The sequence below is a fragment of the Eretmochelys imbricata genome, chromosome 9 (assembly GCF_965152235.1).
Source record: "Eretmochelys imbricata isolate rEreImb1 chromosome 9, rEreImb1.hap1, whole genome shotgun sequence".
Taxonomy (NCBI): Eukaryota; Metazoa; Chordata; order Testudines; family Cheloniidae; genus Eretmochelys; species Eretmochelys imbricata.
In genome coordinates, this window is record NC_135580.1 from 55,039,052 (window position 1) to 55,054,872 (window position 15,821).

General features: G+C 39.9%; 1 protein-coding gene across 19 annotated transcripts in view; it reads right to left on the reverse strand.

Moving 5' to 3' along the window:
• Positions 1-15,821, reverse strand: part of FARP2 (FERM, ARH/RhoGEF and pleckstrin domain protein 2) — a 235,941-nt gene that overhangs the window by 67,708 nt on the left and 152,412 nt on the right. For 17 of the 19 annotated variants that reach the window (XR_013347034.1, XR_013347033.1, XR_013347035.1 and 14 more), the window contains 4 exons: positions 8,573-8,736; positions 8,289-8,357; positions 7,190-7,247; positions 5,410-6,568 (listed from right to left, as the gene is read on the reverse strand). Coding sequence is in view for 13 of the 19 variants with exons in the window: in XM_077825588.1 (XP_077681714.1) it covers positions 5,410-6,568; positions 7,190-7,247; positions 8,289-8,357; positions 8,573-8,736 (1,450 nt within the window). In the remaining 6 variants the exon portion in view is untranslated. The remainder of the gene's footprint in view (positions 1-5,409; positions 6,569-7,189; positions 7,248-8,288; positions 8,358-8,572; positions 8,737-15,821) is intronic. The other 2 variants (XM_077825595.1, XM_077825594.1) reach the window with 1 other exon arrangement.

Consider the following 15,821-nt stretch of genomic DNA (forward strand, 5'->3'; position numbering starts at 1 on the left):
AGAACAGCTACAGTGCAGATGACAACTATGAGAGTTTGCACTGAGAATTGTGCTATATACCTATTCAGTCCATTAATATCTAATAATTAAGGCTGAGCACCCTTTGCAAAATGACAATAATAGGAATGACTTACCAACAGGTTTGCAGCAAAACAACAACATAATAATTAACAGGATTTTTTTTTTGTTACTGTTTTCCCACAATCTTATCAAGACTTGCAACAAACAAAATTAAACAAAAAACCACCACCACCTAATATCACAGGATAAGGGAGTTCAATACTTGTTTTATCCATTAACTCTGAGGTTACTGGGCTTTTAAGTGAAACTTGATAGAAAAATCAATATATTTCCTACTCCATATGAATGATAAAATATGAATAATTTCTGGGAAATAGACAAAATGTTACTTTAATGACTCATGATTATTTTAAAATTACGAAGTATATACCACAACACGCTAATACGAATGTAGTAAACTTTACCAAGACTTAACTGGATGGCTGTTTGATCACAGAATGTTCTCTGACCTTTGTTTTGTAAATCAAATGAACTACAATAACTACACATACCAAGACTAAAATGTGCTCTTACAGTGCTTGACATTTGGTGAAAAACATATTCTTAAGTGATGAGTGGGTGTAAATATACATACAGAGAAATATAGGTACAGATTATTTTATGGAGCTCTAAGCCCTGCAATGCATTTTTAAATAGCTTTCTGTTGAACTGTGAAATGCAGTCAAATACCTTATCTCTGGACCTAAATCCATTAGTAGGCTATAGCTACAGTGGTGAAGAATCACTATTGTTTATGTCTATTCTATAAATGCATTTGTTTATATACAAATACCTGATTAAACATTTAGCAGTTGTTAATGCAGGGTCCCATGCCATGTAGGGGAATTCAGAGGCAGAAGGGATGAATGGCCCCAAATCTCTCAGAGGAAGGAGAGCAGTGTTTCTATGGCATGCTCCCCCTTCACTTGCAAGTATGAGGACATGGACTGTGGGGTAGAATAGTATACTGGAGTATATATAGGTGAATAGCTGCTTTTCGCATCATGGCTTGGCTATTGGCCCAGTAGAGGTGAAACCTGCGCAGTAGTTAATGACAGCTGACCAACATTAAGTCCCTTCCATGCCTTCCATTCATGAGGTCAGAAATCATCCTTAGAAGTGATGCTGCCAGGAAGTACCATGGAAAGGCTGCTAGCCTTTGGCTTGCCACTGCCCAAATCCGAACAAATGAGTCTTGTGTCCAGGCTTCCCACCATTATTTTTCAAAATCCTCCCTGTTCAGGGGAACTTGGATAAGAGACTCCGCAAGGATCATCTTCTAAAGTTTCCCATGTAATTCCTTTCCCCCACCCCCACCCCAATCCATCTGTAACATGGTGCCCATAACTTATTTTCATACTCACGTTCTCCTTTCACTCCAAAAACCATAGTTCTCTATGTAAGTATCCAGCACCTTCTTTTAAAATTGAGTAGCACACTATTAACTTTCATTAAACAACCATTTTTATGTTCAGATTAAAAATATTCAATATCAACAACTATTATTTAATAGTACTGAAGTTGTGAGAAACTGAAAACAAAACTGAAAGTCTGCTAGCGTGTTTAACATTTAGGATGTTATGCTTAGGTATTGAAATACACATTGCACCACATAACAAACTGTACTAGCAAGGTAAAACAGCCTTAGTGGAGAATTGAGAGCCTGCCTTCTCACCTTCTTCCTGGGCTGGTCCAACCAGAGACACGTCCATGGGGAGAGGAGTAGGTGTGGCAGGATGCTGTGACTGCTGCCAGGGAAAAGAGCTAGCTAGCAACACTGGTTTATGCTAGAACTGACACCTAGACTGCTGAAAGGCACTGAACCCAATAATCTCTCTAGAAGAGGACTGTATCTTTGCACCACCCATGAGGATGCTTCTGAGAGTCTGTCTCTCCCCTGACAATAGATCAGCAAGATTAAGTGAATTTGAAGTCTGACCATCTGTAGGAAATGCTACAAAACATTCTTCTTTGACAAAGCCTGTCACAAGACACTACAAGACTAACATCCCGCTTCTACCTGCCCCCAAAAACAACACACAAAACCTCTCACGATTAACTAAAATTAAATAGACAAACACACAACTCTACCCCAAGCCAAGTTTGTATACTCTAAAAAGGGAAAAGAACCAGAGATTATAAAATTCATTTGGGATTTTGTACTGCTAATTGATTTTACATGGAGACATTCAGATTCTAGAATTATGGGTGGCATTATAAAAACCGTAAGAGAAACATCTCCATCTCCCCCCACCAATAGCACAGGGGTTTGAAGTCCCTCCATCAGTCTGCTAGCCAACACTTAAGTTTTGGTTACGTAGCCCCTTTATGGTATTTAGGTCAGCATTAGAAGAGTGTTTCCCCATTTTGTCTCCCACATCCCAGCTTCCTGGAGGAGAATGTAAAAGGAGAAATACCTGTTGCCCACTCTAGTGTGCTATTTTAGCAGCTGGATGCTGCCTTTTAGCTCTGCTTGTGTGGTTTTGATCAGCATGTCCTTATCAGTATTCCCAACCCCGGTCTTTGGAAAAAAAATGGAGTCAGATGCTGTGGAAGAAAAAATGACTTACCTGCTGTTATGCGTCACTAAAAATATTATTTTAATGGATTCATATTTTTTGCCCAAAAAAATTGTCTATCTGTCTCATACTAGAAGCCAAAGAATCAAGAACTGGAATCCAGTCATTATGGTATCTTTCAAGAATGAAGCATGAGTTTAAATTAAAGCATTACCTTTTGTTTTTTTTAACAAATCCTGGGGTTTGTAAATGCCATTAAAAGATACACAGGATTGCAAAGTGCAGATAGTTTTAAACTTTTCTACCCCTACCTTTTAAAGACTAACTACATCTCAAGAAAAAAATATTAGTAAGCTTTCATATATCATTATAAAGAGCTTTTTCAAAGTGCTTCTGAGAATTTGGAGTGGAACTTTGTGGTTTTTTTTTTAAATACAGACTCAGTCAATCCTTAGGAAAGCCCTTGTGACACAAAGTCCTACATATAGACAAAAGGCAATTTTTAACCTTTAATATCTTGGAATTTTTCAAAAGAATCAGAAATTGTCCCTGCCTATATTACTATCCAAAGACTTGCCTCCCACTCTCCATCCCCTAAAAGAGAATTCTCCAATTAAAGCCTTTTTCAATGAAAAAATAAACTAATTATTGCATGACCAGCACCAGCTCGGTGAGATAGCCAAAGAACAAAAAGTTTGTCTCCTTCAGCTGCCTATTTACTGATGCCATATTCCACATTCCTGACATTTCCACAAATAGAAATCAGCTCAACAACAAGAGGCAAAATGATTAACATATAGAGGGGAGAGAGAGAGACAGACAGAGAGAGAGAACTGCGATTTAAAGAAACAGAACAGCCACAAACACTTGAAAAATGGCACAGCTAATACTTCACCATATGGTGGTATAGGTATGCTTTGATTTTCTAATGCCAGTCAACAAATGCAAACTCTTGAAACTTCCTAGTGCAACAATAGGGATTCCACTCAAACACAATCAGTGGAATGAGTACACATACTGAATGCTTTAAGGAACGATCATGTCTGTAGAAGGAATAATTAGAATAGACTACAAACAAGAAAAGAATAAGTGAATGAGGGACAATCACCCCATTAAGTTTTATTGCACATTGAAAGAACTTTCCTTGCAATGTTTCATTAGGATTCCCTAAGAGATTTTTAAGTGGCCTACTAAGTATGAAGGTTCCTTTGCAACACATCAGTCCCTTACACAGGAAACACCATATAAACATTAATGGAAAGCACATAATATGAATAAATTAATTATGCTAATTTATGCACCCTGCTTATTTTGGAGGGAATGCAATGAAGTGATATTGAACTGTTATCCCATTTAAGAAAGGCGGGTTCAGAATCTGGACTACAGGGAATATAAACCAAATTGCCTCAAGAGGCGATGCTTTTGACCCCAAACCTGCTACAGGGATATTTTTTATTTTAAACTTGTTTCTTGCACAAGGCCCTCAAAATTTTGCATCTCAGAATTCCAGCCCCTACCAAGAATATTTATTAGGTGGACTGAGAGTAAGTTAGTTTGATAACCTTCACCATCACTAATTTAATGAATAAGTACAATAGATACAATCACTAAAATCTATATTTACACCTTTTCAATTATACTTTCACTATGAATCATTTCATATAAAGTCACCTGTCTAAAAATGCCTGTGAAGATTAAAACAGTGGCTGATGGCATTCACTTTTTTTTTTTTTTTTTTTTTTTTTAACTTTACACCAACTCTTTATTTCCCTGAAAGGAACCATCTTATTTCAATAGCGTTCTGCTGAATACAGTGCAGAGTTTAAATAAAAGACAGCTATTGCCTGTTTTATCTTTTAACATTTCTCCCAGACCAAGCAAGCTTTAATTACATTAAGTTGCAGCCATTTTTCTGCAGTGTAATTGATTAAATTAAGACAAAGAAGATGAGGAAGTTCAATAAGGAGTTAAGTGCCTTTATAATCTATGTGTCTCCCTCCAAACAGCTGAAAAACAGCAAGGAACTTGTTCATTGCTGGACTGTTGTTGATCACAATGTGCCTTTAAGTTCAACAATCCTCTTCAGGGGTAGATCAGGTGATGCCCAACATGCATTTGCTCCTGTACACATGCTCCTCTTCTAAATTGCCATCTAAGAGTTTGATTCTTTGAGGTGTATGCCACATTTTTGTTGCATAAACTTGACATTTTAAGAATTATCTTCATGGTTGATTCACAGATTGTCCACCTTTGTCTCAAGAAACAGCACAAAGTCTTACTGCATTGCAGGACCACAACCTATGTATTGGATCTGGCCTGTTAACAACTGACCTACAAGCGGCAGCATCTCATACTGATGTCAGAGAAAGTGCACACCAGACTAAATCTGACATGACATAAACATGTTTCCGTGAAAGTAAGCTATAATAGGACTATAATTTTTCTTAATTCTGGTTGGCCCAACTGACAATACTAATCCTTTTGGAAGTTTCTTAAATTTAGCATTTTGCATAAATCACAGCTGGTTATAGACTTTGTGGATACACATATTTCAATAACAAAGCTGGGATACTTCAAGGGAAAATAAAGAGGAGGAGAGAAACAGAAATCAACTATATTATGCAAATTAAAATCCAGCCACTGAAATAAAAGTTTTCCACCTCAAAAATTATTTAAATTATACCTCTGAATTGAAACCTAGTTCCAAACAGCATAGGTGGATACCTCAAACATCAAACTACCAATCAATTATTGATGTGCGTTTTTCCTGTTTGGTCTTCTTGGGCAAGATTCTTTAAATTATTCTGAAAATCAAAAGTGAAGTTCTCACCAGTTGCTTGAACAAAGGGGTTGCTGAAGAAGTGGCTTATATCCACTGGAGCTGCACCTTCCGAATCCCAGGAATCTGTATCTGTACTGGTAGAGTCTTCTGTAGTGGTAAGTGGATAGCTCAGCTGCTCCAACTGGTCAATGATGTCAGTGAACTGAAAGGCTGAGCTGGATTCAGAGCGAACCGAGTAAGCTGGGAAGTTCACCATAGAACTAGCTTCAGAATGATTAGCAGAGCTATATGTGTGAAAGGATGATGTACCATTCAGTGGCAAATTATTGAGGGAACTGCTTTCAGAACGGTTGTTTATGAGTGAACTGGTTTCAGAAGGACTCAAAAGACTTTGCATTCTGCTTGCTTGTGCTTTAACCTCAAACAATTCTGATGTATCTGATGGTCTCTCATTGCCATTGAAATCACTTCCTTCTTCAAATTCAAATTCATCTTCCATGTTCATATCTACTGCTTCTGTGGAGTATCTGTCAGGGCTTGACTGAGAAGACACCATATTTTGCTGAAGAATATCCTTAGTTAGTTTAGTTGAATCTGATGCATGCCTAGATAAATCAGACCCTATTAAGTCTAAGCCACTGTACACATATGAAAATGCCTCAGATCCCCCAGCAAAAAAGGAGATTTCTGTTGGGTCATCATCAATAAATTCTTCTGAAACCTGCAGCTGAGAATTCGTCAATGTGAAAAGAGGGTCACCCCTACCACAATACTGATGCTTTTTATCAGCAATAAAAACACCTGTGGTACAGTCATCCTCATCATTGTCATTTTTACAGATAACCCTGCTGTCCTTGTTACCCTTCTCTATTTCTAGATCTAAACCACAACTATTCTCAACACCAGGACAAGTGAGGCTGCAGTTTCCTACAACATTACAAAACCCAACACCTTGGAATGACTGGAGTATGGGAGATCCAGGCTCCTGTGTCGCTTTCTTCTCAGTTTCTTCAGATGGTGTTGCAATACTCTTTTCTGTTGTTGGGCTCCTCGTGTACGGTGCTCTGGGGTCCAAGAAGGAACGATTCGTCTCTGTACAGATGGGCAGGTCAGTAGTGGTAGTGAATGATGTATAAACTGAATGGAAGGAGGCAGATACTGAGGCATGGGACTCAGGAGCACCTAAGCCCTCGGTAAATGAGACACTCTGAAGTGGAAAAAAAATAGAATAGGTAAAAAAGTGTTATCATACACAGAAAAAATACTACCTCTGATATCTGATTCAGTAAGAGTGTGTACTAGAAAGATTTTCTACAAATACAGCTCATATAGAAAAAAAGACCAAAATCTCCAGAAAGATAAAAACTCACCTTTTACAACTTCTGATGATCAGTTATCAAATTACTCCCGTAATTTTTAAACCCTCTGCCAACAGAGCAAACAAGAAAATACCCACATGGGATTGGAGGGAATTCACAAAACATTTAGGGCCAAGTCCTGAAGTGCTTGCTTCAACACATGCTCGTATGACAGAGACATTTGATCTGAGACACATGAACAGGACTGAGTATCTCAAGGAATAAGTATGAAAATTACTTTTCAATTACGTGAAGTGTGAAAGATGAGCCATGTGAGTCAATTCAACCTATCTGAAGTACCCACTAAAATTAGTACCACAGGAAAAAAATTATGCACAGGCATGAAGATTAAACAGTGAAAGTGATTCTGGATCAACAAGACAACGTAATCAACTTTCCCTATACTGCCAAACTGGAAAGCTGGCTATCAGTCTTACTGACCAGAATATTTAGAGTGGTGCAGGACTAACCTGTTTTGGCACATCTGTGTTCGAAGTGTGAGCAAACACTCTAGCTCTGCTGTGCCTCCTGAAAGACAGAGTATGCTGTAAGGAACTAAGAAATCAATCAGCCTTTCTTCTCCCCTACTCTTCACTCATTCTACCCACCCACACAAAAGAGTAAAAAGATGTTATATCCCCCATTCAGCGATGAGTAAATGAAGGTACAGCAAAGACATGAAATATTTGTGAATTACTACAAAACACAGAAGACAATTACAGAAAACAGAGACTCTAGATTCAGACCATTCATGTCTTCAAAGGAGAACGCAAAGGCAACTGCAAGGGCATGGGAGAGTAGAAGAATGAGGCAGCATAAAGATGTCTGTTCTTTTTTTAAAAAATTTCTCTTCTCATCAAAGCACACAAATATCCATAAATTAATATGGTGTCAAAACAGAGAGCAAGTCAATTCATGTGCAACACTTATGCTAAGTACATTGTCAGTTAACTGTATACAATATATGGTATGTAATAGTACCCATTTTCCATGAAAAAAAAAAGCCCTTTTTATATATTATACAAGCTGGTGATTTGAGCCCATGTAACGGTTTCAGAAAATCCCTGCTCAAGACAGGAAGCTGATCAGAAGTCCAAATAGTCAATATACATTTTTTATGGAATTTTCCACGGTTTTATCACCCAGATTAATGTCCCGTAGACCTTTTCTTATTTTGTGAAAACTGCCTTTGGAATGCATTTTCTAACTGCATTTCATGTAAACCATACACCCGCAAGAAAACCACATGGACTGAAAGGAAGGATGACATCTCCTTGAAACATTTCCTACTAGTAGCTAGAGTGTGTGTGCACATTTGAGAGAGAGAGAGAGATTCAAAAAATAAATCAAAGGCAGAATACAATTTCAAGTCCCTGCTCTGCCACAGACTTCCTGTGTGACTTTGGGCAAGTCACTTAGCCTCTCTGTGCCTCTGTTCCTTAGAATTGTATAATTAAAAAAAGAAATGTCTCAAAGCAGTAATTTCATTAAAAGTGAGATTTAGGATATCAACCTAGGGGCTCCAAGAGTCTCAAATTCATGTCACATTTTAAAAATCATGGGTTTTACCTTTCATAGGGAGTTTTCTTCATCCCACTGTCTTTAACATAATCCACCAGCTGTTTCTGTGTTCGTCCGCTGTGAACCCATGCAAAGTACAAATATTATAAAAATCATCACAGAAGGAGTAGATAAAAATGTCCAGGTTTGGAACAAAGAATGGTTATGCATCAGGAACAGATTCTGAAACTTTTAACTTCAGTGAATTACTTTAAAGCACTTTTTCATCATGATTTAATTTCCTAACTATAAAAGGTTGTGCTATAAATATGCTGAGTTATGCTATGTCATACCTGTATCTGAATGAAGACCCTCTGCTGAAGAAGACTGCTTTAGCCTTTGGTTTTGGTTGATCAAACAACCTGAAGAAAGTGTGATATTCCACACAGATTTTCCAGAAGTTTTTACACTCATCCCTACTGCCAAACAGAAACTCCAGCGTATCCTGATATGGACCCTAGGAGCAAAACAGACACTCAAGTAACACACACAAGAACACTGAAGAAAGGCAAGAAAATAGCATGTACACTCCACCACAGATGGCACAGATACTGAATTGCAATGGGCTGCAATATTTTTGTTTCCATGTGGTCTGAGCCATGTCACATATAAAAATCTTTATTTTAGTAAGCCCTTGGGGCATTTGGTAAAGTTTTGAATGTAGTTTTAAAATGTGCAATCTGAAACATCCTAAAATGTTTTTATTCATGCTTTAGAAAAATGCAAAAGTGCTTTAAAATAAACTTGATAAAAACTTTTAAAATTATGTTAAATATAGATCATATTAGTAAAAGTGGATTGTTAAATTAGTAATGTGTCTGAAAGAAATAATGAAGATATTTAATCACAAGGCTTATTTTAAAATATGTTTTCCTAAAAGTGCTAATGGTTATCTTACTTCCTGGGGTTTGTTAGATTTCTTCTTTCATTTAACTGTTTGAACTTAAGAACTACTAATAGACTTGGCTGCACTTAAAAAAATCCACCAAAGATAAAAACAGATGTCTAGGTTTTGTAACTGATGATGCAAATTTGCGGGAAAGCAAATCCAAAGTAGAGGATATCTCACTGAAAAAACTCTTCCAACCAGCCCCCTTCCATTGAACACTGGGGGGTGGGGGGGGTGTCATACTTTTAAGAGTCTTAGCTTATCTCAATTGGCATAGTATCACATGAGGAGTTAAGTGGCTTCAGAGGTACCCACAGCCGCCAACTATATAGGGATAATGTACATTAAAACCAACATCATCAATTACACCTGGAAACAAGCCATAAGCTGGTGCAGATTGGATGGCACAGGTATGATGAACTCTCTCTGATAAGCACTACTTAGCAAGCAGGCATTCCGCACCAAGTGAAGTTTCTAAGTAATCTTAAAATATAGTCCCATGTACAGCATATTATAGTAATCTAATCTTGAAGTGACAAAGGCATGAATAATCATGAGTAAAGCTGTGAGCCTTTCATGGAGGTCACAGAAGTCACAGATTCCGTGACTTTCCAGGACCACCATGACCTCTGCAGCTGCAGCAGCTGATGCAGCTGACCCCAGGGCAGCCCGTGCAGCCCCTCCTCCAGCAGCGGCGGGGGCCCAGGCCGCCCCCCTGCCCAGCAGCAGCAGCAGGCCCCGGGTTCCCCCCACCCTAGGAGCAGCAGCGTCCACTGGAGCGCTCCACTTCCCCAGCACCTAAGATTTAGTTAGGGGTATTTTTAGTAAAAGTCATGGACAGGTCACTGGCTGTGACATTTTGTTTATTGCCCGGGACCTGTCCATGACTTTTACTAAAAATATCCATGACTAAATAGTAGCCTTAACCATGAATTCATCTGCATTCAAAAGAAAAAAGAACAGGAGTACTTGTGGCACCTTAGAGACTAACAAATTTATTAGAGCATAATCTTTCGTGGGCTACAGCTCACTTCATCGGATGCATAGAATGGAACATACAGTAAGATATATATATACACACACACACACACACACACACACACAGATAAGTTGGAAGTTACCATACAAACTGTGAGAATCTAATTAGTTAAGATGAGCTATTGTCAGCAGGAGAAAAAAAGACTTTTGCAGTGATAATCAAGATGGCCCATTTAGACAGTTGACAAGAAGGTGTAAGGATACTTAATTTAAGGAAATAGATTCAATATGTGTAATGACCCAGCCACTCCCAGTCTCTATTCAAACCCAACTTAATAGTATCTAGTTTGCATATTAATAGACCAATCCACACAAGCGGTCCATTTCCTGGACACTACTGTGCTAATAAGCGATGGTCACATAAACACCACCCTGTACCAGAAACCTACTGACCGCTATACTTACCTACATGCCTCCAGCTTCCATCCAGGACACACCACACGATCCACTGTCTACACACAAGCTCTAAGATACAACCGCATTTGCTCCAATCCCTCAGACAGAGACAAACACCTACAAGATCTCTATCAAGTGTTCTTACAACTACAATACCCACCTGATGAAGTGAAAAAACAGAATGATAGAGCCAGAAGAGTATCCAGAAGTCACCTACTACAGGACAGGCCAAACAAAGAAAATAACAGAACGCCTCTAGCTGTCACCTTCAGCCCCCAACTAAAACCTCTCCGGCACATCATCAAAGATTTACAACCTATCCTGAAAAATGATCCCTCACTCTCACAGATTTTGGGAGACAGACCAGTCCTCGCTTACAGACAGCCCCCCAACCTGAAGCAAATACTCACCAGCAACCACACACCACACAAAAAAAACACTAACCCAGAAACCTACCCTTGCAACAAAGCCCGATGCTAACTCTGTCCTCATATTTATTCATGTGACACCATCATAGTACCTAATCACATTAGCCATGCCATCAGGGGCTGGTTCACCTGCCCATCTACCAATGTGATATATGCCATCATGTGCCAGCAATGCCCCTCTGCCATGTACATTGGCCAAACCGGACAGTCTCTACACAAAAGAATAAATGGACACAAATCTGACATCAGAAATCATAACATTCAAAAACCGGTAGGAGAACACTTCAACCTCTCTGGCCACTCAGTAAAAGATTTAAAGGTGGCAATTTTGCATCAGAAAAACTTCAAAAACAGACACCACCAAGAAACTGCTGAGCTTGAATTAATATGCAAACTAGATACCATTAACTTGGCTTGAATAGAGACTGGGAGTGGCTGGGTCATTACACATTGACTCTATTTCCCTATGTTAAGTATCCTCACACCTTTTTGTCACCTGTCTAAATGGGCCATCTTGATTATCACTACAAAAGTTTTTTTCTCCTGCTGATAATAGCTCATCTTAACTAATTAGCCTTTCACAGTTTGTATCTTAACTTACAACTTATCTGTATGTGTGTGTGTGTGTGTATATATATATGTTCCATTCTATGCATCCGATGAAGTGGGCTGTAGCCCACAAAAGCTTATGCTCTAATAAATTTGTTAGTCTCTAAGTAATGACAGGTTTCAGAGTAACAGCCGTGTTAGTCTGTATTCGCAAAAAGAAAAGGAGTACTTGTGGCACCTTAGAGACTAACCAATTTATTTGAGCATGAGCTTTCGTGAGCTACAGCTCACTTCATCAGATGTATACCGTGGAAACTGCAGTTTCCACGGTATACATCTGATGAAGTGAGCTGTAGCTCACGAAAGCTCATGCTCAAATAAATTGGTTAGTCTCTAAGGTGCCACAAGTACTCCTTTTCTTTTAGTCTCTAAGGTGCCACAAGTACTCTTGTTCTTTTTGCAGATACAGACTAACATGGCTGCTACTCTGAAACCTGTCAAAAGGAAAGTGCCACAATCTCATGGCCAAGCACAGAAAACAAAATATGCACTCTTGGCCACTACTGCTATATGGACATTCAGAAACAGATGAAAATCTAATAAGCATCTTATGTTGTGAACCTGAGTCACATAAGGCAGACAAACTGCCTCAACTGAAAGTGCTAATGATATCGCCTCTGCCATATCTTCTATTTGTTTCCCTAGGTCTTTCAGGATCACTATATTTTTATCTGAATTGAGATGGTTATCTATCTGTAACTGGTTTCAGAGTAGCGGCCGTGTTAGTCTGTAACTGTAAAAAGAAAAGGAGTACTTGCGGCACCTTAGAGACTAACAAATTTATTTGAGCATAAGCTTTCGTGAGCTACAGCTCACTTCATTGGATGCATGTAGTGGAAAATACAGTGGGGAGATTTTATATACACAGAGAACATGAAACAATGGGACTGACCAGTCTGGCCAATGTACATGGCAGAGGGGCACTGCTGGCACATGATGGCATATATCACTTTGGTAGATGTGCAGGTGAACGAGCCTCTAATAGTGTGGCTGATGTGATCATAGGGCCTAATCACTACGTAAAAGAATAAATGGACACAAGTCAGACGTCAAGAATTATTACATTCAAAAACCAGTCGGAGAACACTTCAGTCTCTTTGGTCACTCTACTACAGACCTAAAAGTGGCAATTCTTCAACAAAAAAACTTCAAAAACAGACTCCAACAAGAGACTGCTGAATTGGAATTAATTTGAAAACTGGATACAATTAACTTAGGCTTGAATAAAGACTGGGAGTGGATGTGTCATTACACAAAGTAAAACTATTTCCCCACTGTTCCTCACATGTTCTTGTCAACTGCTGGAAATGGCCCACCTTGATCATAACTACAAAAGGTTTCCTCCCACCCCCACTCTCCTGCTAGTAATAGCTCACCTTACCTGATCACTCTTGTTACAGAGTGTATGGTAACACCCATTGTTTCATGTTCTCTGTGTATATAAAATCACCTCACTGTACTTTCCACTACACGCATCCAATGAAGTAAGCTGTAGCTCACGAAAGCTTATGCTCAAATAAATGTGTTAGTCTCTAAGGTGCCACAAGTACTCCTTTTCTATCTGTAATTGTTGTTCTTCAAGATGCAATGCAGACGTGTATTCAATTTAGGCAGTGTGCGCTCAGCACACTGGAGCCAGAAAACTTTGCCTAGAAGTACCTGTAGGAGAGGCGCTCATGCCCTGCAGCCCAAGCCCCACACCAAGGGCAGCGCCACCCTGAACTCCCTCAGTGGCTCTGTACCAAAGGTCAGAAGTACAGACTCTGACGCAATGGGGTGGAGGGTGAGTTGTGGAATACACGTCTGCATCACATCTCAAAAAAGTTACAAGTAGGTTACAATTTTTTCTTCTTTGAGTAGATGCAGCCATGTTTTCTACTTAGGTGACTCACAAGTAGTACTCATAGGAGGAGAGAGGTTGCAGTCTATTTAAACAAGGACTACAGGATTGCCTTCCGAAAGTTTGCATCTGATCTGGATGCAGCAGTAATGGCATAGTGGTTTATGACAGTATGCACAGATGACCAAGTGGCAGCCCTGCAAACGTCCAATATAGGAATGTCACTTAGAAATGCCATCAATGTTGCCTAGCCTGTTGTGGAATGAGTATGTACCCTTTGAGGCAGCATATACAGGAAGATCCACCTGGAGATCATCTCTGAACAGACTGCTTAATGCTTAATTTGGTCTGCATATGAAATAAACAAACAAGATAAGGAGCAGAAACGTTTGGTCCTACTGAGATTCAGTCCTATTTTCTCCTATTGAGAAAAAGCTAAACATTGGTTGATGTCCAGTGTGTGACGATGATGTTCCTCTGGGGGTGAATGCTGCTTAGGGAAGAACACTGGTAAATATAAATAAAGCTTGGTTCAGGTGAAACTGGGAAACAACTCTGGATAAACACATAAAGTAACGCTGCGGCCATACCCTATCTTTAGAAAATTGAGTGTAATGGGGATCCACCATCAAAACCTACAACTCACCCACCCTCCTGGTGGATGTTATCAACACATGGAAAGCAGTTTTCTGACACAGAAGGGAGAAAGAAGAAGTTACTAGAGGCTCGAATGGAGGCCCCAAAGGAGTAGCTAAGACAGTATTAAGGTCTCACAAAGAAATTTGCTCTTTAACCAACGTGTAGAGACAAGTGACTCCTTTCAAGAACCTCACTGCCATGGAGTTTGAAACCATCAACTTTTCCGTGGATGGACAGATGAGACCCTAAGTCATTGCCAGGTGGACTTTCAATGAACTAAATGCAAGACCAGAAGACTGAAGGTGTAACAGGTACTCCAAAATGCTATGGATACAAGACAACTTCAGACGAACTCCACAGGCTAATGACCAAATCCAGAACTGATTCCATTGTGACAAACAGATCACTTTGGTGGAGGGCTCCCTACTATTGAGCAAGACTTGCCAACACCATCTCCAAACATAATTCCTCCTCCTCATCTAACCATGCAGTATCCATGCTGTGAGATACAGGAAACTGAGTGCTGAATGCAAAACCCAACCATGATGCTAAGTCAGGAGGTCGGAATGAAAAGGAACAGATACAAGAAGGCAAATCATTAATATGAAGAGATCAGAGAACCAACAACATTGCCTCGGCCATGCTGAAGCAATGAGAATAAGCTTGGCATGGTCCAACTTCAGCTTGAGAATGACCTGCACAATGATCAGAATTGGAAGAAAAGCGTACAAAAGTGCCAATTCCCAGCTCAGGTGAAAAGCATCAGGGAAGGAGCCCAGACTGAGACCCCACCCCTGGGATTAAAAGAGCTGACATTTCTTGTCATCTCTAATGGCAAGCAGTTTGATTGGTGGGATGCCCAAACTTAAAAAAATGGACTGCAGGATGCTGGGCTTCACGGACTATTTCTGATTCAAAGAGAAATTTCTCCTGAGGTGATCCACCAGGTGATTCTGGATCCCAGGTAAGAGAATCGGCCAGGAGGGTAAAGTTTTCCCCAGTGCAAAACTGTCAGAGCCTGATCGCCTACTGAAACAGCACCCTGAAGATTGCCAAGTCCCTCCTGTCTGTTCACATAATATATCACGGTGGTATAGTCGGTAAGGATGTGTGCTGCCAAGTCCCTGATGTGATCTCAAAGGGCCTGACAGGCATTGTAGATGCCACAAAGTTCCAGAACATTTATATGCACAGAGGTTTCCTGTTCTGACCACAGGCTTTGAACTTTCAGCAACCCCAGATGTGCTCCTATTAAGCAGGCATCAATGACAAAAGTCCCGGTTGGTGGAGACCAAGCGAAGGGAACACCCTGGCACACATTGTCTTGAACTGTCCACTATCATAAGGAGTCCAGTACTGGCAGAGGAAGTCAGACCAGTCTGTCCAAGGGATGATAACTCGGTTGATTGACTGACCTCAGCCACATCTGAAGAGGACATAGGCTCAATCTGGAATGTTGGACTACCTGTGTGCATGAAACCATATGGCCTAGCAATCTCAGACATACTCAGGCTGGGGGTGAGGGTTGAGACTGAAGCGCCAGACATGGGTGGCAAATTGCTTGTAATCACTTGGTTGGCAGAAACAGTCTCAAACATGTAGAGTCTATCAGGGCCCTAATAAACTTGACTCTTTGAGTTGGAATCAGTGTTGACTTTCCGCTGTTTAGGATGAGACCTAGATGACTGAGTAGGTATAGTGTG